We start from the raw sequence: 20,093 nt of genomic DNA, 5'->3' as shown, positions 1-20,093 counted from the left end.
GAACCGAACACATGACGACATGGAGCTCTGTTCTGGACTCGGGACCCTCCCATCCACCAATCGCTGCATCTCATTCACGAGAAGGCTGATTACGTCACCGAGGAGATTCTGGTTCTGGTTCTGTTAGCAGGATTACCGAAAAACCGCAGCAAACGTCACACATTCAATAGTTTTATTGTGAAAACGTCTTCCTCTCCACACCTTAAAACTGTACAATCAATAATTTAAAACAGAATAAAAGGTGCATCTTAAATGTTGAAGAATAAAACCAGAATAGTGTTCCACAAGTCATCGTCATCAAACAGTCCCCAATGCGCCTCCCAAAAATAGAGATTCTGCAAATAGAGGTTTGTAAATTAAGAGGCGGAGCCACACATGGAGGATGGCTGTGACATCACAGAACACAAAGGTGAACAGAGCAAACAGCGAATGATCACCTCATCGTTCCTGCAACACAAGCCACCTTTAAATCCCTTACCCATAATGCCGAGGGCCACGGGGGCAGCTCTTTCCCCTCATTAAAGGACTAAAGATTAAACCGAGGAGGGAAACCGAGCCAACACCCGGGGAGACGATGAGGAGCAGGAGGAGCAGGGGGAGCGGCGGCTTCACATGAAACAGAAAGAGCCAAGAGGAGGAGGAGCAAGAGGAGCAGGGGGAGCGGTGGCTTCACATGAAACAGAAAGGAGGAGCAGGAGGAGGAGCAGGAGGAGCAAGAGGAGCAGGGGGAGCGGCGGCTTCACATGAAACAGAAAGAGCCAAGAGGAGGAGGAGGAGGAGGAGCAAGAGGAGCAGGGGGAGTGGCGGCTTCACATGAAACAGAAAGGAGGAGCAGGAGGAGCAAGAGGAGCAGCGAGCAGAGGCCGAACCCTCCAGAGATGTGTTATTCAGCAGCTATGAATCATGGGACAGCGTATGGAGGCGGAGTCAGATCAGAGACAGAGAGAGAAGCTGCGCCCGTCCCTGTGGGAGGTCCAGGTCAACGAATCCAGGGGTTTCAACGCGATGCAGTCCAACCCCCGGTTCAGGTCGACCTTATTTACACGTCTCCCACGGCACCTGAACGCAGCACGAAGCTCACAAATGGCAGCAAACAACTTTGAGACCGTTTCCTCATCGCAACGTAACCGTCGCCATCTCAGGATGAAAGCCGCCAACGGTCCGACGACGCCTTAGAAACATCATCCGATAAAAGATGAACTCATGATTCATCCTGTTGCGTATTTCCTATCGAGCGATGTCCCGTCTCTCCGGGTCCCCCGCTGGGCCCGCCGCGTACCGCCAGCGGACGGGACGGGGAACCAGTGACCACTGACAAACAGGAAGTGTGCGTTTTGTGCGTGCCGCTGCACCCGTTCGGCGTCCGGCTCTACAGGATCGTTCCCCGTCGTGTGACTCACGAAGAGCAGACGCATCCATGGAAACAAAGAACAGCCGGTCTCAGCCGCTAGCGTCAAAAACACAACGTAATACTCAAGTATCCGTCACTAGTACTTAATATTGACATCTGCCACTGCCTGGATACAACAAACAAATACAGGGAGCTGGAAACACGTTTGTGTAGTACTTGTACAAGTTCTGGGTGTTGGACAGAGAGGTAAACGAGGAGGAGGTGGCAGGGAAGTACATGACTACAACCCCCAGAAGCACGGGTGGTATCCATGGTAACAAGCATCGCCCCCCCCCCCCCCCCCCCGGCGATCCGGTCCAGGTTCCGGGTCGGTAGGATCCTTCTCATCTGCTCGAATCAAAGCGAGTAAAAACAGATCAGAACTGACGGCTTCCTCCTGTCTCCATGGTTACCGGCTCATTAAAACAGGAACGAGTGCAGGTTCTGATCCGACGTCGAGGACGGTCGAGCGTCACGCGGCGTAAGTACTTCCTGCACGGTATCGGACAGGTCCGCTGTGACCCGTCTCAAGCTCCTCCCATTCTCTGTAATATGATCCCGTCCACCTGTCCAGCCCCGGCGCCGGCGCCCCACCTGACCCACGCCGACTAGGAGATCTTGCAGTTGCTGCGGCTGCAGTTCTGCGGCGGGCTCTGTGGCGGCCGGATGGACTTGGAACGCTTCAGGCTGTTGCCTTTGGAGCCGCCGGCGGGGTTGGCGAGCGAGTAAGAGCGCCCGTGCATCATGACGGCGTTCATGCCGTTGGCCATGGAGAAGGACTTGAGGTGGGACTTGATGGCGACGGGCAGCGGGAGCTTGTCGATGAGGTGGACCGGCGTGCAGGACACGATGGCCCTGCAGCAGAGGTCCTGCAGGCTGAACACTGAGGGGGAGGAGACGGCCAGCCGTCAGCCGACTGCGGCTCAGCCCCGCCCCCGCCCCGCCCCCCCACTCACCTCTGTTGGGCCTCCAGAACTTCTCCATGCCGTGCCTCATGAGGACGATGCGGGACAGCTCCGTGAACGACTCGATCACGTTGAAGTTGCACAGGGGGCTGACCTCGAAGAAGGTCATGGCGTTCTTCTCGGCGTACGCCCTCGCCTGCTCGGTGGGAACCTGCCGCTTGAAGGCCAGGTGGAGGCGGTTCCCAACCAGGATGCGAGGAACCCCCGGTGCATGCTGGGACGGGAGGAAGGAAGGGAGGGGGGACAGTTCACGCAGCCCCTGCTCGTCTCTGCCTGCGCCTCCTTTATGCTAACGTCAAGCTAACGGAACGACATGCATCGTTTCAGGGCCGTTTCTCCCTCGTTTTCCCCCAGAGGACACGCCCACCACTCAGACAGACGTCCAAACAGATTTCCGTCATCCCCTCTGAAACCATGGCAACGGCTGTCATTAACGCGGGAGACTTGAAAGGGACACAGGAAGCTGCTCCAGCCTCAGGCCGGACTCACCTCGTCGATCTCCCTGATCCAGCGGTCGATCCCGTCGAAGGACCAGCGGTTGGTGATGTCATAGACCAGCAGGATCCCCTGAGGACAGAAACCAGCTGAGCCGCTTTGTCCCAGAACCGGCGGCTTCAGTCCAGCCGACCGATCCAACCCTCACCTGAGCGCCGCGGGAATATGAACGGAAGATGGTGCAGAACCTCCCCTGACCCGACGTGTCCCTGGAGGCGGAGCCAAAAGACACACAGGTTAACGTCAAACCGCCGGAGGCCACGGATAAAAGCTTTCTGGACCGGCTCAGGAGGAGAAACCTGCCTGGAAACACACATTTATTTTTAACATCGCTATTTTCGGTATTTGGGGCGGACGGATGAACTCGACTTAAGAGCTAGTTTGCGTTATTTGTACTTCCTGTCCCGCGGGACGGGAAGAGGGGAGGGAGATAGAGGGGCGTGCCGCCACGCCCCTGGAGACGGGACGATGTCATCCACCACCGCCGGGATAGCGCGCCCTGGAGGATGTGTTCCCTTTCCTGTCTGGTAAACACTCCGTGTGAATGCGAGCCGGACTCAAGGGGAACCGGCAGACCCGGTTCAGCGTCAGAGCAGTTTGGACCCGCATGGACCCGCATGGACCCGCATGGACCCGCATGGACCCGCATGCAGGGCGAACGCGCTGAGGCGGATCTTACCACAGCTCCAGCTTCACTCGCCGCCCGTCCAGCAGGATGGTGGTGGTTTTATAGTCGATACCTGGACAGAGGGGGCAAACGGGGGGGGGGGGCAAACAGGGGGGGCAAACAGAGGCCGGCGTGAGGCAGACAGACGCATCAAGCTAAACCCACAACACTCATCAGGACCTCCCGGCGGCACCGGGGGACATGGCGCTTCCACCCCCGCCCCTAAAGATAAGCACCGCCTCAGTCTGAGTCCGACTTGTAACCATGGAAACAGAAGGAATTGCATTTGAAGGCAGGACTACGTCACGGTTGGGTTGGTGTGAGAACACACTGGAGCGTCTTTAGCTTCTGGATTAGCGCGGTGGTCAGAAGAAGACCCGCCCCCCTCGCCCCGGCCCGAGTGCTGAGGGAGCGCTCCCTCCCAGATAATCAATAGCTGATCGCTGCGCTCCCTCCCAGATAATCAATAGCTGATCGCTGCGCTCCCTCCCAGATAATCAATAGCTGATCGCTGCGCTCCCTCCCAGATAATCAATAGCTGATCGCTGCGCTTCCTCCCAGATAATCAATAGCTGATCGCTGCGCTCCCTCCCAGATAATCAATAGCTGATCGCTGCGCTCCCTCCCAGATAATCAATAGCTGATCGCTGCGCTCCCTCCCAGATAATCAATAGCTGATCGCTGCGCTTCCTCCCAGATAATCAATAGCTGATCGCTGCGCTCCCTCCCAGATAATCAATAGCTGATCGCTGCGCTCCCTCCCAGATAATCAATAGCTGATCGCTGCGCTCCCTCCCAGATAATCAATAGCTGATCGCTGCGCTCCCTCCCAGATAATCAATAGCTGATCACTGCGCTCCCTCCCAGATAATCAATAGCTGATCGCTGCGCTCCCTCCCAGATAATCAATAGCTGATCGCTGCGCTTCCTCCCAGATAATCAATAGCTGATCGCTGCGCTTCCTCCCAGATAATCAATAGCTGATCGCTGCGCTCCCTCCCAGATAATCAATAGCTGATCACTGCGCTCCCTCCCAGATAATCAATAGCTGATCGCTGCGCTCCCTCCCAGATAATCAATAGCTGATCGCTGCGCTTCCATCCTGGCCGTCTTTGTGCTCTTAGACACAAAATGAAGTGATGTCTGCACCCGGTTCGTCCACGGGTTCATTCGGACCTCTCCTGGCGAGCTCTGAGCACGCGCTAGCTCGCGTGAACTCAACCGGCTCAAACGGCGGCGGAATGCGAGCCAACGCCGGCGTGTCGCTGCGGCCTAGAGGAACATACGACACCTGTACAAAGGTCCATCTGCAGGGACCGGCCTCTGCCCCTTAATCGAGCTCACCCCCCCCCGGGGCCGGCGGCGGCGGCGGCTGGCAAACATCAAGCCACCGTCGGATCTAAAACCTCGTCGGTGGATCCAGATCAACACAGAAACGTTTGTCTGGTTTTCAGAACCTTTCAATAAACTTGATTGATCGCAGGGATATGGACCGACACCGGCACCGTAACAACAGATCAGAAGGGATCAGAACGCTTCTGGTGATTGATCGGTCACCGTTAAACAGCACTGATCACCGAGGGGTGGACCCGATCAGCGCCTGAGGACGCCCTTCTGTCCCGATTTCCTACTCATGAAATATTTAGCCCCTCCTCCCGGCCTCCGGCTGAGGAGCGTCCTCTGAGCTCGTTGTGGTGAGCAAGCATCATCATCATCATCATCCTCATCATCATCATCATCATCATCATCCCAGGGACACTCACCGCTGCTGTAGGCGTAGGGGGACTCGGCGGAGCCGTCCTGCAGGCTGTCCAGGATCTCCCCTTTGCCCACGTCGCTGTCTCCAACCAGGAGGAACTTGAGCAGGTAGTCGTAGCTCTTCACCGGGCTGCCCTGGCTGCCCATCCCGCCTCACATCCGGGCCCAAACGTGTGTGCGTCCTCACAAGACCTCTCTGCGTTTATTACGCCATTAATGCTCCTAAAAACTCAAACGAAGGGCGCGAAGCGGAGTCCGGAGTAAACGTCATTGTTGGATGAGGCAGAAGCCAAAACGCGCTCATCTCTAAAGGCCGAGATAAGACGCGGAGCTGGTTCTGTCCCTGATTTTTGACTGACAGGTCACCTTAGAGGAGCCGAATGTCCCACGTCAAAGCCCGGGAGCACGGCCTTCCAGTACAAACCAAGGCTCGTAGCTCGGTGCCGAACCTCTGTGTAGGCTACAGAACCAGGCTACAGAACCAGGCTACAGAACCAGGCTACAGAACCAGGCTTATCAGCGAACGGCTATAATGACGTAACCGGATGATGCGATCGATAAAAACAGCCAGTCCGAGCAAAACTAGCAAGGGAACAACAAGCTGGCCAGCTAGCTCAGCTAGCATCACTTGCTAACCGTCACTAGAAGACACTTCCACGACCCACGCGTCATTCCACGCGCACGCATAAAACGCTACGTCACCCTCTAACAGCAGCTTCCACGGCGAGCTAAATGCTAACTTAGCCACGTAGCCCGGAGCTGAACTTCCACCGATGTCCGGTTACTTTCCGGCCCCCTGAAGGTCTCTCTTCGCACGGGATCACCGTTTCCCGTAACGGAAGACGCTGATATCCGCGGCGGGAGTTTAAATCCAGCTCAACTCCGTAATCTCAGTCCGTGACTGTTCCATTTACGCACGACCGCAGCCGCGGCTCCTCAGCGCCGCACAACAACGCTGACAGATCGGCCGCTCTGTTCCCGCCCTCTGGCGCAGAGCCCCGCCTTTCGATGCAGCGATTGGTCGCAGGCCACGCAGTGACGTAGCGAGCGGCGTCCATTGGCTTAGCACAACGCCCATCAAAGTCTGTTGTCAACAACGCGCAGATGGTGAACAAAGATGAGTCATTTGTTGCTGGAAACATTCAGAACAAAGCCAAAGACATGGATCACGTGACCTAACGGCATCAAACCGGAGCTCGGACACGCGAGTTCCACTCAACGTGGAAATGATCGCTCTCAGAAGCGGCATCTTTTCGGGTGTACAGAAAAGGAGAAAGAGTTTAATAATATCTCGCCACGCTTCCTCTAGTGCCGCACTGCTGCTCGTCCTCCAGCTTGTCCTGATGCGGCTGCTTGGACATGAGATGAAAGGAGGAATTCAGAGACTACATTTCTGGACGTTCTTCTTTCTAGTGGAACAGTTCTGAAGGAGAATAAAAATCGAGCTGTTTATTCCTCTTTCCGTAGTTTGATTGCAGTGAGAAATCCTAAACGATGCTCTGATTGTGTGGCGTTCAACCAGGAGTAAAAACCCTTTCGTGTGACGTCACGACTCGTCCCTCATTTAGATTTGATCAATCAAAATCCATATTCTCAGAATAAATGCCAAGAAATGAATCAAGCAGCCTCAGCACCACTGAGATACTTAAAGAGGGCAAGTATGGATCATATTACCTCAGTAAGATAATCAAGCATCCACAATGACTAATCATAAAACACAATCATTCTATAGAATTCATTTTTCAGGAATAGATGAGACATCGATACGTTTAATGTGTACATTTTATTGATTGCAATGGAACATGTAGAGCAGTTAAACAGATTGTGATAAAGGGTTAAGTTTATTATTTAGAGTCGGGCATTATTATTTCTATTAAACATCTGGTAAATCACGCGTCCAGCACCGAGGGGCCATCCTTAGCCTAGCTTAGCATAAACACCGAACCCTAATCCCCTCAGACGGCTGGTTCAGGCTGATTTACTAAAGAAAGAAAACAGTTAAATAAAAAAATACACGAATTAGCATGTAAAATAGAATTAAAAAAGGGACTGAGCAGCACATCAGCGTTTCCTCAGTTCAGAGGAAACAGGAAAATACAGAATAACTAAATCATTAAGCTGGACTCAATTCATTCAAGGTTAAAATAAGCATTGCATTTTGAAATAACATGAAAACCAGTTAGCTGATTTGTTATACACGTCTAATGTCTGTAACTCCTAACGCACGCTTCCACGGCGATGGAATGAGCCCCGAGGGAACGTTTAACTCTCCACCCACCGAGTCTGTGAACTCTAGCACGCTTTATTCACGCGTCTTTACCGGTCTCACCAACATTTAGGGGAAAGTGGAGGTAAAATAATGCTCAAACCAAGCATTCAAACTAATGGGTAAAAACAGAGCGACTGTCAACAAGAGGGAAGAATGTTTTCCTTCATAAAACTCACGATTAATTATTTTGTTCCTGTTTTGAAGGTTAGTTTATGATCCCAGGTCGAGAAAGCAGCAGGAAGTGAACACGCGCGGGTTTATTGTTCTTCCTGAACAGAAAATAACCGATCACACCTCCATACGCGATTCACATTCCTCCCCGTCCTTTTGCTCTACTTTAGTCAGTCTTGGTGGTTTTGTGCCTCCAGGGGTAAATCAACTCCCCGACGAACAGTTTCTTGAGCAGGGCCCCCCAGGAGTCTTTGGGGTAGCAGCTGTAGGTCGGGATGCGGTAGGTCTGGACCACCGAGCTGGACTGCAGAGGGTTAATCTGAGGAAGCAAACGCAAAGAATAAACTGTAGATTCTCAATTGGCTCCAAGCGCGATGATGTCACGTTTTTTTAGGAACGTCTCACCTCCATCAGCAGGTGAAGCGCCGTCCCAGGCTCCTCGCTCAGCACCCTGAACTTCACCCCCTCTGTGAAGAAGAGGAGGGTAAGTCATCATCAGCCCAATAAGGCTCTGCGTCTGTGCTAGCCAGCATGCTAGCAGTAGCACTAAGAAGCTGTCCTTTGCTGCGTTCATGAGCTTTTAAAACGTGGGACAACAGAACGCTGTGCTAACCTGCGTCAGTCTCACGACGACGCCCTAAAACCAAGCTGCAAATGACAGCTACACAAAACCACGGTGTGTGTGTGTGTCGTTTTGTGTAGCTCCAGCAGCGTTGCGTCTCAAAATGAAAGTCAAGGCGACGCACCTGCCAGCCTGTAGGAGCGACAGACTCGGAGGGCGACGGCGAACAGAGGGAAGGAGTTGATGAGGTCCACGCTGAGGTGGAGGACGCCCTGGAGCAGCACCACCAGCAGGCGGAGCTACAGGAGACGGCGTCAGTCACACAGCCGGGCTCCGAGACGGGTTCGTTAACGCATTCATCTCACCAGCGTGAACACCAGGTAGTAGAGCGCCGTGGTGGGCAGCAGGAACAGCAGGATGGTGAACAGCAGCATCCCAATGAACAGCTGCAGAAGCACGAGCACGGTGAACACCTGCATCTCAGCGAGGAGGAGGAGGAGGAGGAGGAGGAGGCGCGTGCGTCCGGGCCTCACCTGGTCCAGGTCGTAGGAGCAGGAGTCCACCCGCTGCCGCAGGACGTTCCACTTCTTCCCTCTAAAGAGCCTCCAGAGGGACGAGAGGCCGTAGACCTTCAGGCAGTAGAGCCTGGCAGAGGAGCAGGAGGAGGCGTTTTAGGGAGTAGTGGTCCCCCCGCTGCCCCAGAGAGCTTTCTACAGCGGCGTCAGGTTTGGTAAGCTAACCTGACGCCGCAGCCGGAGCTTCATGCTAACTTTAGAACAGATGCATTATTTAGTCATCTCTCTTCCTACGTCGCCACAGATCTACAGCCCCCCCCCCCCCCCCCGGTCTCAAAGAGGCCGGCCTCACCTGGCGCCGTAGACGTAGAAGCAGTAGATGTGGAAGGTCAGCAGGGCGACCATGTCAGAGAGCAGCGAGAGGGCAAAGGTCAGGCCCAGGCAGGCCGACAGGCCCCCGTACCACAGGATCCGCTCGACGAACGGAGACATGAGGTGGATGTAGCCTGCAACACGCGGGGGTGCAGTTAGCCTTCACAGCCTCCAGGGGGCACCAGAGCGACACAATGCGTGGTTTACGCTGCGACTCACTGATCCAGAGGTGAATGTGGTACAGGAAGAAGCGACCCAGGACCTGGTCCAGAGCCCGGTTCATCTTCAGCCCAGCAGGAGCTCCCATCAGCCACTGCAGCAGCTCCTGCAGCTCCTTCGAGACGTGCTGAGGAGGACAGGAAGCGCCGCTCAGGACATTCCAAGCGCTCACGGGAGGGGTTCAAAGAGCAGCGAGGCCCGACAGACACAGAACGGGCTGCTGTCTGTCGGTACCGGAACCGTCAGCCGGGAATCACACAAACGTCTTCGTCATCGTTGCAAATGAGAATGAACTGAAACATCGGCCTTCAGGCCGAGCCTCACGTCGGCCGCCGGCAGCAGCGCGCCGGCCAACATGGCGATGTGGTCGTCTCTGTAGAGCCACCAGACGAGCAGCAGGCCGAGGGACACGTCCAGCAGGACCGACACCAGCACGTTGGCCTTCCTGCAGGGACGGGAGGGACATCGTCACCCGGACGAGATCTCCAGGGAAACCGCCCCCCCGGCGAGCTGACATCACCTCATGAACGGCCGGTGTCCGGCGGCCGGCTGGGCGGAGCTCAGCGTCTTCAGGTGTTCGGTTCTGTAGCTGAGCTGGTCGCAGGTGGACAGTTTGCTGAGCAGGAAGCGCAGCGGGACACAGCTGAAGACCCTAAAGAGGAAACGCAAGACAATCAGGGACATCGGCCTGCTAAACCGAGCCTCTTAATGCCGTCCAATGAGGTTAGGGCGCCGTCCCTCCGCCCGTCCCTCCGTCCGTCCGTCAGCAGCATTAAAATCCAGCGAATCTTTCAGCGTCTTTGGAGATGGCGCCGAAGGCCTGAGAGGTTCTTCCTAGAACTGAGTGGGAACAGGTGGAACGTGTCTCACCGGACCTTCCGGATCCAGGTCCACACGGAGAGCAGCCAGCTGAGGAGCAGGCAGAGCGGGACGGAGGCCTGCTTCAGCAGCTCCACGATGATGCTGGCCTCCCGACCCTCCGACTGCCAGTGGGTCGACTTCAGGGGCCCGTCGTCGTACTTGTCCAGGACGAACAGAGGCCGGCTGCGGGCCACCGTCTGGAACACCTGGACCAGAGCGGGTCGGGTTCGGGTTCTGTTCACTCCGGGACTGAACCCTGGTGCCTCGTGGAGTGGACGGAACCAAAGTCCCTCTCGTACCTGTCTCAGCTCGGAGGAGGGACCGGCTTCAGCATCAGGAACCTCGACGGGGTGGAGTTGTGACAGCATGACCTTCCTCTGCTCGTAGTGGATGAAGATCACCTTCTCCTCCTCGTCTTCCTCGCCTGCCACCTCAAGCCGCTTGTTCTTTTCCTCAGTCTGCTGCCGATCCGCTCTTCCGTCTGAAAGGTAAATTCATGTTCTTGACGGGTTAAAAAAGGGAAACTGAAGCAAAACGCTTGAAATCCGGCCCGACTCCGATGCGCCGCGTGAAACAGGCTCCGGAGAAGCTGCCCGAGTCAGGGGGCGGGTCTCACTCTGATCCTGGTCCAGGACCTGGCAGGTGAATCCCATCTTTCCCACCTCACGCCTGACCTGCAGCCAGCGCTGCTGCGGGAAGACGGTGCTGAGGTCCCGCAGGAAGCTCTCCATGCCCTCCTGGTCCTCTTTGGGTAAACTCCAGGAGCCCAGAACCGAGAGCTCCACCAGGCTCCGGGCCTGCATCTGGATGTTCGGAGGAGGAGGAGGAGCTGATGAAGACGTCGATCAATCAGGACTCACAGAGACCAAGAGAAATGCAGATGCAGAGACCTGTTGGATGTACTGCTTGACCTGTCCGGGGATGAACGGGTAATGGATGACGGCCAACACCACCGCCGAGTCATGGGCGGGGATCCAGCGGCCGACCAGCAGGCCGCTGTCCGCCCTGTTGCAGCACTGAGGGAAGAAGACCTTCAGCACCATGGCGTCCGCTCAGGGTCAGCCTCCAGCAGCGCCGACGACCTAGTAAAACACCACGGGACAAGATGAAAGGGAACCGGACGTCCTCAAAGGCTTCACTGAGTCCGATGGACGGGACAAGATGAAAGGGAACCGGACGTCCTCGCCAGACGTTAAACCAGAGAGGGGAGCTCAAAGACCACGGGACAAGATGAAAGGGAACCGGACGTCCTCAAAGGCTTCACTGAGTCCGATGGACGGGACAAGATGAAAGGGAACCGGACGTCCTCGCCAGACGTTAAACCAGAGAGGGGAGCTCAAAGACCACGGGACAAGATGAAAGGGAACCGGACGTCCTCAAAGGCTTCACTGAGTCCGATGGACGGGACAAGATGAAAGGGAACCGGACGTCCTCGCCAGACGTTAAACCAGAGAGGGGAGCTCAAAGACCACGGGACAAGATGAAAGGGAACCGGACGTCCTCAAAGGCTTCACTGAGTCCGATGGACGGGACAAGATGAAAGGGAACCGGACGTCCTCAAAGGCTTCACTGAGTCCAATGGACGGTGAACCAGAGACGATCTGGCCATTAGAATCTCAGATGAAGGAAACGGACTCACACAAAGCAGGAACATTAAGACCCCGGCGGTGACTTTAATAATAGGAATCATTAGCTGGATTTTTATTGGTCAGTAAAGTTATTGCTTTAAACATGCATTTGGCCGTTTGTGAGTTAAAAGATATGTTTCACAATAATTCTTGAATAATCTGGCAAACAAACATGGAGGTGATAATATCCGTAGAGAGCTATGACCGAACGTTTTCTGTGTGTAACCGGATCACGTGGGCGCTGAACGCTTGACCTCTTCCGTCCTTCAGATATTGACTTTGTTGTGGCAACATTTAAAGCCCGAGGCAACCGGATGAGCGACGAGCAAACCACGACACAACACGACGGAAACCTGAAACGCGATATAGATTATAACGCGACGTTGGCCCCGCCCACAAGCTTCCAACGTCGCGTTCAAAACTAAAAGTGCTGGAAATCAGATTTTTATTTAAATCGATTGAAGCTACGTCACCGAGTATCAGCGTTCATCGGTGTAACTAGTCGGACTATAAAATAATAGTAGCGTAATAATGATAATAATTCTACCTTCTTTAACAGAGACGCGACGTGTCGCCTTCCATTGAGATCCGTCAGGCGGAGTTTAGCGCAGTAGCGAGCGGCGCCATATTGTTTGTTGTCAGTCCGGTACATAAAAGACGCCGGCGAGAAACACGCTCACTGTATTTTGGTTCCTTTTTAACGCGACCGTAGAAACAGAAGCGATAAAAAGTGATTCAACATCCGTTACAGATATCATATCATCAACGTAAGTTTATTGGTGGGTAAATATCATATTCACTGTGCCAATGGAGAAATAATAAGCCCTCTTTCTGGATTTACAAACGAATTTAATATGTTTGCATTGAAAATATTTCTAATTGAAAAATTAGAAAACAAAACAAAACTGCAATAGAAATAAAAACGTATTTATTATTTTAATTCTGCTGCATTACTGCTCCTATATTTGAATTTAAAATGCCTTATTTGTAATGTATTTGAACGTAAGTTGTTGTTTGTTTGTTTTTGCTCTTGTATTTATATATCCCCACGATTTTGGCACCTTTTTTTTCCTATACTTATGTTATCCTCATTTAGAGTTTTTATTTTCACTGGTTCAATAAAATATTTAAAAAGAAAAGAAAGATTCAGAAAAGTGTTTGCACAGTTTTGTTGTTTTATATATAAAGTAAGCCTTTATTGTCATTGCATAGTGGATATACAACGAGATTAGGAATATCTTTATTTTGCATTAATAAATTAGTTTGGCATGTATATTTTATAATTTTGTGACTGAACCCACTTATTTTTTCAAGAATTCAAAATTTTCTTATAATTAAATTAAATGTGTACTTTATTAACAGTTAGTTCCACTGATACCCTGCAATCACGAGAACTCCGATTGTAAACAAATATTTACCACTACTACTAATCTAACAATATTGTAATAAACTTGTGTCTCACCCGTAAACAGCTCGTTCCTGTCTGTTGGTGAAAGAGGAGTTTACCAACTGTAAAGAGATTTATCTGCACCCGCAGTGACACAGCAAGAAAAGAGCGGGATGAAATTACATTATTCTGACGGTCTAAGGTTTAAAAAACGTGGCAGAAGGAATTAGAACGGATTTAAATTAATACCTAGTATATTTTAAAAGACGCTAAACTAATATATTTGCATAAACATTTTTACTGTCCTCCATTAACCGTTGAATGTGTTTGTTCCACCAACCACTGCGTGGGATGAATATTAAACAAAGATTCAAACATATGCAAACCGTCCACGTTGTATCTGAAACGGGTGCTTATTTGAACTGAAAACATCCACATCCGGTTCGGCAGTTTTTACGTTGTTGGTAAAAATGCAGTAACGTCATCAGCGGAAAAGCAAGAAGGCAAGTTCTCGCGAGGCATTGTGGGTAAACAGGAAGTAGCCAAAGGCACGCTGAAGATGGACAGCGACGCCTCCAAAGCGGATACTTTACGGGGCTTTCAGGCCTGCTTCTTCGTTATGAGACGTCTGGCGGCGTTTCCGTGGACGGTGAGTGAGACCGGAAGAGCTTTTCACAAGGTCTCCATTTAACGACGGCCCGACGCTGCTCTCAGCGGCCACCAGCTGGGACGGACCGGCGTGCAGCAGAGCCGTGTGTCCGGCTCGAGACGCTGCTACGCTAGCTGCTGCTACGCTAGCTGCTGCTACGCTAGCTGCTGCTACGCTAGCTGCTGCTACGCTAGCTGCTGCTACGCTAGCTGCTGCTACGCTAGCTGCTGCTACGTTAGCTGCTGCTACGCTAGCTGCTGCTACGCTAGCTGCTGCTACGCTAGCTGCTGCTACGCTAGCTGCTGCTAATGCAGCAGATTCAGCTCGTTGGGAGTAATAAAAACAACATAAAGACTGATTTGTTCATTCTTCGCAGGTTTTAGAAAAAGATCTAGAAAGCAATAAATCATCCGACCTGATTTTGGACATCTTGAAACACGCAAGTATAAAGTGAACCTTTCAACCGTCCCGGCCGGTCAGACGTAATCAATAACGGACCCGTTCCGCTCCGCAGACCTGTCTCCACCCTGTGTGCAGGACGTTCCCGCCGTCGGCCCGGTTCAGGAGGACGTTCCTCTCTGAGCTCATCCGACGGGTCGGTTCCGTCGATCACCTCCGTGCTAATGGTAGCATCGCTGCTCAGGCTGGTTCCAGGACTCACTGAAGCTCCCTGGGCGTTGTTTGCCCTCAGCAGGAGGCTGCAGGCTGCGAGCCGCTGGACGAGCTGTACGACGCTCTGGCTGAGGTCGTTGGAGCCGAAGACGCCGCAGAGTTCTACAAAAGCTACTTCCTGGTACCAGAAACGCGTTCCTCGCGTCACCTCGTCCTCTTTAGCGACGTGGAAGCCGTCAGATGGACTAAAGTTAGAGCCCCTCCCCCTTTGCTTGTCGGGTCCTGCAGCCCGGGGGCGAGGCCGTCAGCCTCCTGGAGAACGCCGCTCTGATCTCGGAGGGGACGACCGGCCTGGTGACCTGGGAAGCCGCCCTCTACCTGGCGGAGTGGGCTCTGGATCACCGGCAGGTCTTCGCCGGCAGGTAAGCGAGCTCCGCCTCCGGGCCCCCCGCCGTCTCGCTGAACGGAGGACTTCCGTCCTCTCGTCCTGCAGGACGGTCCTGGAGCTGGGCAGCGGCGTGGGACTGGCCGGCATCGCCATCTGCCGCTCCTGCAGGCCCGGCAGGTTCGTCTTCAGCGACGGTCACCCCAGAGTCCTGCAGACGCTCCGGAGCAACGTCCGGCTGAACGGCTTGACCTCTCCTGCGGTCGGCGTGGAGCGGCTGGACTGGACGGCAGCCACCGAGGGACAACTGGGCCGGATCGGGGCCGAGACGGTCATCGCTTCAGGTCAGAGTTCATTCCTGGAGGACCCCGCGTGGCGTGTTGAGTGACCAGCGGGTGCCTTTGAACTCGCCCTGCAGACGTGGTGTACGACCCCGGCGTGGCCGCCGGCCTGGCGAAGCTGCTGGTTCGAATCCTGAGGTCTTCGTCCCCCGACGTCTTCATCTGCTCCACCGTCAGAAACCAGGAGACCTACAGCGGCTTCACGCAGCAGCTCGGTGAGCCGGGTCGTCGGGGTTCCGTCCCGGTGCCGAGGTTCTCGTCTCACTGCAGATGTTTGTCCCCACAGCAAAGGAGGGCGTCGGCCACCAGGTGATGCCGGGCGGGGTCGCCGGCGTGTTTCCGTACAGCAGAGACTCTCCGATAGAAATGATCAAACTGTTCAAACGATCAGAATAAAGTTTATTTACAAATGTCCATCGGAGTCTTTATGGACCAGGAAGATCCGGATCCAGACCAGAGTCCTGTCCCGCTTCGGCAGCAAGGAGGACCCGCCGAGCGCACGGACGGGTGCCACGCCCCGCTTCTCGTCAGGGAGGCGAGAGCAGCGGCAGAACGGTCTGGTTCCAGTTGTCGTCCCAGCGCTGCCCTCTGCTGGCCTGGAGGTTCCTCTTGAAGGAACCCAGTCTGCCCTCTGACCTGGGGAACTCTGAGAGGAGAGACTGGACACAAACGACCCGGGTCAGAGGAACCCTGGGAAACGCTCCCGCTGACCGGCGCTCACCTTCAGCTGCAGCGCGAGCTCCCGGGACCCCCTGAAGACCAGGCCGTTCTCCTCGTGTCTCACCAGCTCGGCCAAACTGGGGACGAGATCCCAGCGTTGGGACGGAGGGGGAGGAGCAAGTCCTCGCCGAAGAACGCGCGATGCAGAGCTCGCATCCTGTGTGCGTGCGCGTGCACGTGCGCTCTCACCAGGTAAAGTGGATGGCACAGACGGGCAGGCAGCAGCCGAACATGTCCACCACCTTCATGGGCAGGTCCAAACCGCTGGAGGACGTGTGGAGACAGACGCCCAGATCTGCTGAACCTGGACACGCACACGCACATGCACACGCACGCGCACACACGCACACACACGCACGCATATACACACACGCACGCATATACACGCACGCACACGCACGCATATACACACGCACACGCGCACACACGCACGCATATACACGCACGTGCACACACACGCACACACACACACAGACGCACGCGCACACACGCACGCATATACACACACACACACACACACACACTCTGTGTTCTTGTCTTAGTTTTAAAGCCCGTTTGGTCCTGATTCAGTATCTGACCCTTGACCTTTGGGTTCTGGTACCTTCTGCTGCTATGTGTTGGTTCTCCTGCAGGATGAGTCGAGGTTCTGAACAGATCCTGATAAATGTCATTCTAAAGGTGTGACCGGATCGAGCATCGATCCATCAGGTTCTGGCGGTGACCCAGCTCGTCCTTTGAAGGGTTCCTCGTGGTTCTGGGACGGGGGCTAGATCTCATCTAACTTCAGGGATAACTAGTCCGATTCTGGATCAGGGACCAGCTGACAATGATCCAGATCGCTCCTGGTCTGGGTCCGGATGGAAGCCCTCCCCGTTTCTGGGTCTCACCTAATAACAGCGGGTAGTCCTCCGCCTCCAGCCACGGCGTGCAGATGGTCACGTGTTCTAGACGCAGGCCGTCGATCCGCCTCCTGTAGTGTTCCTTCTGAGGACCCTTACCTGCCCGAACACAGGAGCTGGGTCACGCCGCCGGTCCGGAACCAGACGTGATGAAGAGCAGAGGTTACCTGTGATCACGCAGACCAGCGGCGGCAGCGCCGCGCCCCCTTCAACGACGCCGTCATACTCTGGTGGCACAGACCGAGGTCAGGCGTCATGGCAACGAAGGAATGTCCCGTCTCACCCCGACTCACCCTCGAGCGCCTCCAGCAGGACGGAGAAGTCTTCATCCTCTGGGGAGGGGGAGGAGCATGTTAGGCACGTACAGACACGGCTCGGTCCAATCATCAGGCTCCTCCCTCTCACCTGTCCAGCTGGTGCTGCTGAGCAGCAGCGCCGGTCGCTCCGCCCTCAACGCCACCGCGTCATCAGCGAGGTCACGGACTGAGAAAAGCGTCTTCTCTACCCCCGCCCCGTCTTCGTCAGACCTGGAGCAGCACAGCTCAGGTCAGGTGATCGTTCACGGACGTTCTACGTTCCACGTTCTCACCCGCCCTGGAGCTGGGGGCAGATCCCGGCCAGCCTCAGGAAGAGACCGTGACGCTGCTCCAGCGGCGTCTCTCTGAAGACGGACGGCGGTCTGTCGTACAGAGTCGTCGCCCTGCAGACACGGGAAGACGATCGGACTCACGCGTGCGTTCTGGGGAGGGGCGGGGCCTAGTTGGGTGGAGATCTGGATCTGCTCCTCCTACCTGATGCCCCAGTTCCTCTGCAGGTCCTCCCTCATGGCCTCGGTGACACACAGGCTGCGAGAGGCCAGGCGGCCGAAGACGCGCTCGTACCTGAAAGAGGACGTCCACGTCAAGGACGAGCTTCCGCGCTCCCGGCGGTTGGCCCGGGGACAGCACTGACCACTTCGCCAGGAGGACCGCCGGGTGTCTGTGGCCGAGGCTCAGGGCCATGATGGTGTAGCCGTAGTTGTGCCAGTCGATGATGAATCTGCTGCCGCGCAGGACGTGCACGAGCCAAACCGCCGCGATGCCGGGTAGGCCCGGTGGGTTCTGGGATACGAGCAGACCGAGCAGGAGACGTCAGCGGTCGCCGGGTCGAGGCAACGGCGGTGGAAAGACCGCCCGGCGTCGGTGAAGTATCACCACGGCAACGTCGTTAAAACTCAGCCGCAACCCGACACTCAGAATGTCAGGAATGAAGCAGGAAGCGGACCGGGTTCTCTACGGCGGGCCCTCTACGGCGGGTCCGACCTGCGGACCGGGTTCTCTACGGCGGGTTCTCTACGGCGGGTCCGACCTGCGGACCGGGTTCTCTACGGCGGGTCCGACCTACGGACCGGGTTCTCTACGGCGGGTTCTCTACGGCGGGTCCGGCCTGCGGACCGGGTTCTCTACCTGCAGCAGGACCTGGGACTGGGTCTCCATCGTCAGCAGCACGAGAAGAAGCTGCAGAAACTGGAGGATCACCTTCGTCACGTATCTGATGAGCTCGGGTCCCACTGGAACGAGAACACGACGCTTTAGCTTAGCGCTAGCTAACCCGAACCCCGACGGACCCCGACGGACCCTCGGAGGACGTCCCACCTCGAACGAACGCCTCGGACGTCTGCGATGGGGACGATCCGGATCGTCTCCCGGCTCAGCACGTCTTGATGAGGTCTGCTCTCTGGGACGACACCATTTCACAGAACGCGTAAATAAATAAAAAGAGATCCTTTAAGGCGGTCGGATGAGGCGAATAGTGACGTCATAAGATGATACAGAGTCTGGGGCAGGTTTTAAAGGTCCAGGAGTCACATGATGGGCGTCGACCAATCAAGAACAGGTGGTCAAGAGTCACATGATATATGGGGCAGTGCGCTGTCTCGTATTTATAAGTAGGTAAATACTTGCAGTGTTTCTAATGGGTCACTCATTCAATAAAACTTTATTAATCCGATTTCAGGCAAACGTATGGACAACTGTATAAAGTTTTATTAGCCGTGTGCCAGTCTTACCTAAGAACCCCACAAACGTCACGTGATACCCGTGCTCGCTGAGGGACAGGGCGTGATACTGCATCCGGGGGCTGCGACCGATGTCCCCCAGCACCAGCACGCACACGCGCCGGTCAGTCCCCGCGTCCCGGTGCCGCAGCGCCCGCAGACACAGAACCACCAGCCCGGTCAGAACGGCCCCGCACGCCGCCGGGAGAGCGACACCGGAACACGGCGCATAATAAACGGGCAGAAGCGCCGCGCCCAGCGCGAAGACAGCCACAAACACGGCGCTGGCGCCGGAGGACGCCATGTTTGTTTGGAATGACGTGGCTCAGAGAAAGAGGCGGAGCCTCACATTTAAAGGGCGCGCAGAGTTCATGACGCGTTCATATATATATCTAATAATGATAACGCGTTGCCATGACTACTGTCAATGACAAACAAGTAGATCCGTTAGACATGAATTATCCAATCAGGCGTGGAAACCAGTCTACACACCTGATTGGATCATTTACAACATTTAAAACAATTAAACATTCTACCGTTTTTATTTCAACTTCAAATAAGTCACTTAACGTCCCTTAAAGGATTTATGCGAACATATTTGGATTGGGATTGAATAAAATATTTATCATCTGAATTTTGGGTTTCGTTATGACGTCACATCTGTTTCCTCCCCTTGCCTCCCTCTCTGCCCGGAGCCTCCAGATTGGGATCATCCGACGGAGGACATGGGGGCCGCGGGGCGCCAGCTGGCCGCGTTGCTCGCTGCGTTTGCCGCGGTGTCCGGGTCGCGCGCGGAGGTGATCGATGACGTCCTGACCAGCGTCTCGAGGGGCGCGTCCTTCCTGGAGCAGCAACATGAGCACATCAACCTGGACGGGGTGGTCGGCTTCTTCCTGCTGCAGGGTGCGTAGCCAAACCTCTGAGCGTGGGGGGCCTGCTGGGGGGGGGGGGGGGGGGGGGGGCAGATGCACCATCACAGAGAAGCTGTAGCTAATCAGGCAATGATAGAATAAAGGGAACGACCGTCAGCGGTTATTGATCCAGAGAGCCTGTTCTACTGAGGATGGGTTCTGATCCAGCCAGGGCGGACCGGACTAGCCCCCCTGAACACGGTTCTGTGTTGAGTAGAAGTCACCTCGCTCATCATTCGTGTCCGATGCCGACATGCATGGTCATGGAGGCATTGATCTTTC

At 55.0% G+C, this 20,093-nt stretch overlaps 5 protein-coding genes across 5 annotated transcripts in view; 2 read left to right on the top strand and 3 right to left on the bottom strand.

Annotated features, from left to right (window-relative positions):
* Positions 1 to 1,720: 1,720 nt before the first annotated feature.
* Positions 1,721 to 5,434, bottom strand: rab40c (RAB40c, member RAS oncogene family). The gene is given in 6 exon segments (XM_068749427.1): positions 1,721 to 2,273; positions 2,347 to 2,569; positions 2,845 to 2,922; positions 2,999 to 3,059; positions 3,530 to 3,590; positions 5,281 to 5,434. Coding segments are annotated over 6 exon segments (852 nt in total). The 3' UTR covers positions 1,721 to 1,998.
* A 1,614-nt stretch (positions 5,435 to 7,048) lies between these two features.
* On the bottom strand, positions 7,049 to 11,287 carry pigq (phosphatidylinositol glycan anchor biosynthesis, class Q). The gene is made up of 13 exons (XM_068749392.1): positions 11,135 to 11,287; positions 10,861 to 11,047; positions 10,544 to 10,725; positions 10,254 to 10,450; positions 9,904 to 10,035; positions 9,708 to 9,828; positions 9,384 to 9,510; positions 9,145 to 9,298; positions 8,811 to 8,922; positions 8,643 to 8,723; positions 8,462 to 8,576; positions 8,121 to 8,182; positions 7,049 to 8,034 (listed from the first exon to the last, which is right to left on the bottom strand). Exons 1-13 carry the CDS (start codon positions 11,285 to 11,287, stop codon positions 7,882 to 7,884), a joined length of 1,776 nt encoding a protein of 591 aa, XP_068605493.1. The 3' UTR covers positions 7,049 to 7,881.
* A 2,507-nt stretch (positions 11,288 to 13,794) lies between these two features.
* On the top strand, positions 13,795 to 15,775 carry eef2kmt (eukaryotic elongation factor 2 lysine methyltransferase). Its single transcript, XM_068749416.1, has 8 exons — positions 13,795 to 13,908; positions 14,285 to 14,347; positions 14,423 to 14,503; positions 14,600 to 14,701; positions 14,809 to 14,942; positions 15,014 to 15,249; positions 15,324 to 15,461; positions 15,533 to 15,775. The coding sequence occupies exons 1-8, from the start codon at positions 13,819 to 13,821 to the stop codon at positions 15,640 to 15,642; spliced, it is 954 nt and encodes a 317-aa protein (XP_068605517.1). The 5' UTR covers positions 13,795 to 13,818; the 3' UTR covers positions 15,643 to 15,775.
* On the bottom strand, positions 15,663 to 19,204 carry alg1 (ALG1 chitobiosyldiphosphodolichol beta-mannosyltransferase). The gene is made up of 13 exons (XM_068749401.1): positions 18,913 to 19,204; positions 18,507 to 18,581; positions 18,311 to 18,414; positions 17,817 to 17,965; positions 17,657 to 17,746; positions 17,455 to 17,565; positions 17,271 to 17,392; positions 17,159 to 17,197; positions 17,033 to 17,092; positions 16,854 to 16,964; positions 16,156 to 16,270; positions 15,968 to 16,043; positions 15,663 to 15,905 (listed from the first exon to the last, which is right to left on the bottom strand). Exons 1-13 carry the CDS (start codon positions 19,202 to 19,204, stop codon positions 15,774 to 15,776), a joined length of 1,476 nt encoding a protein of 491 aa, XP_068605502.1. The 3' UTR covers positions 15,663 to 15,773.
* Positions 19,205 to 19,625: 421 nt separating this feature from the next.
* The window catches only part of c16h16orf89 (chromosome 16 C16orf89 homolog), a 1,917-nt gene continuing 1,449 nt past the window's right edge, over positions 19,626 to 20,093 (top strand). Inside the window, exon 1 of the mRNA XM_068749419.1 lies at positions 19,626 to 19,803. Coding sequence (XP_068605520.1) covers positions 19,626 to 19,803 — 178 coding nt within the window. The remainder of the gene's footprint in view (positions 19,804 to 20,093) is intronic.

This window comes from Brachionichthys hirsutus, chromosome 16 (assembly GCF_040956055.1).
Source record: "Brachionichthys hirsutus isolate HB-005 chromosome 16, CSIRO-AGI_Bhir_v1, whole genome shotgun sequence".
NCBI lineage: Eukaryota > Metazoa > Chordata > Actinopteri > Lophiiformes > Brachionichthyidae > Brachionichthys > Brachionichthys hirsutus.
The sequence above is the reverse complement of the archived record's forward strand: the minus strand, read 5'-3'. Positions and strand labels throughout refer to the sequence as shown.

Coding starts and splice junctions, on each gene's coding strand:
- pigq (XM_068749392.1), bottom strand. CDS start 11,287: ATGGTGCTGAAGGTCTTCTTCCCTCAGTGCTGCAACAGGGCGGACAGC. Junction 8,724..8,810: donor GCTCCTACGACCTGGACCAG/GTGAGGCCCGGA, acceptor GTGCTTCTGCAG/CTGTTCATTGGGATGCTGCT. Junction 8,577..8,642: donor ACTACCTGGTGTTCACGCTG/GTGAGATGAATG, acceptor CGTCTCCTGTAG/CTCCGCCTGCTGGTGGTGCT.
- eef2kmt (XM_068749416.1), top strand. CDS start 13,819: ATGGACAGCGACGCCTCCAAAGCGGATACTTTACGGGGCTTTCAGGCC. Junction 14,504..14,599: donor TCTCTGAGCTCATCCGACGG/GTCGGTTCCGTC, acceptor GTTTGCCCTCAG/CAGGAGGCTGCAGGCTGCGA. Junction 15,462..15,532: donor CGGCTTCACGCAGCAGCTCG/GTGAGCCGGGTC, acceptor TTGTCCCCACAG/CAAAGGAGGGCGTCGGCCAC.
- alg1 (XM_068749401.1), bottom strand. CDS start 19,204: ATGGCGTCCTCCGGCGCCAGCGCCGTGTTTGTGGCTGTCTTCGCGCTG. Junction 17,747..17,816: donor GCGGTCCTCCTGGCGAAGTG/GTCAGTGCTGTC, acceptor GTCCTCTTTCAG/GTACGAGCGCGTCTTCGGCC. Junction 17,566..17,656: donor CAGAGGAACTGGGGCATCAG/GTAGGAGGAGCA, acceptor CCGTGTCTGCAG/GGCGACGACTCTGTACGACA.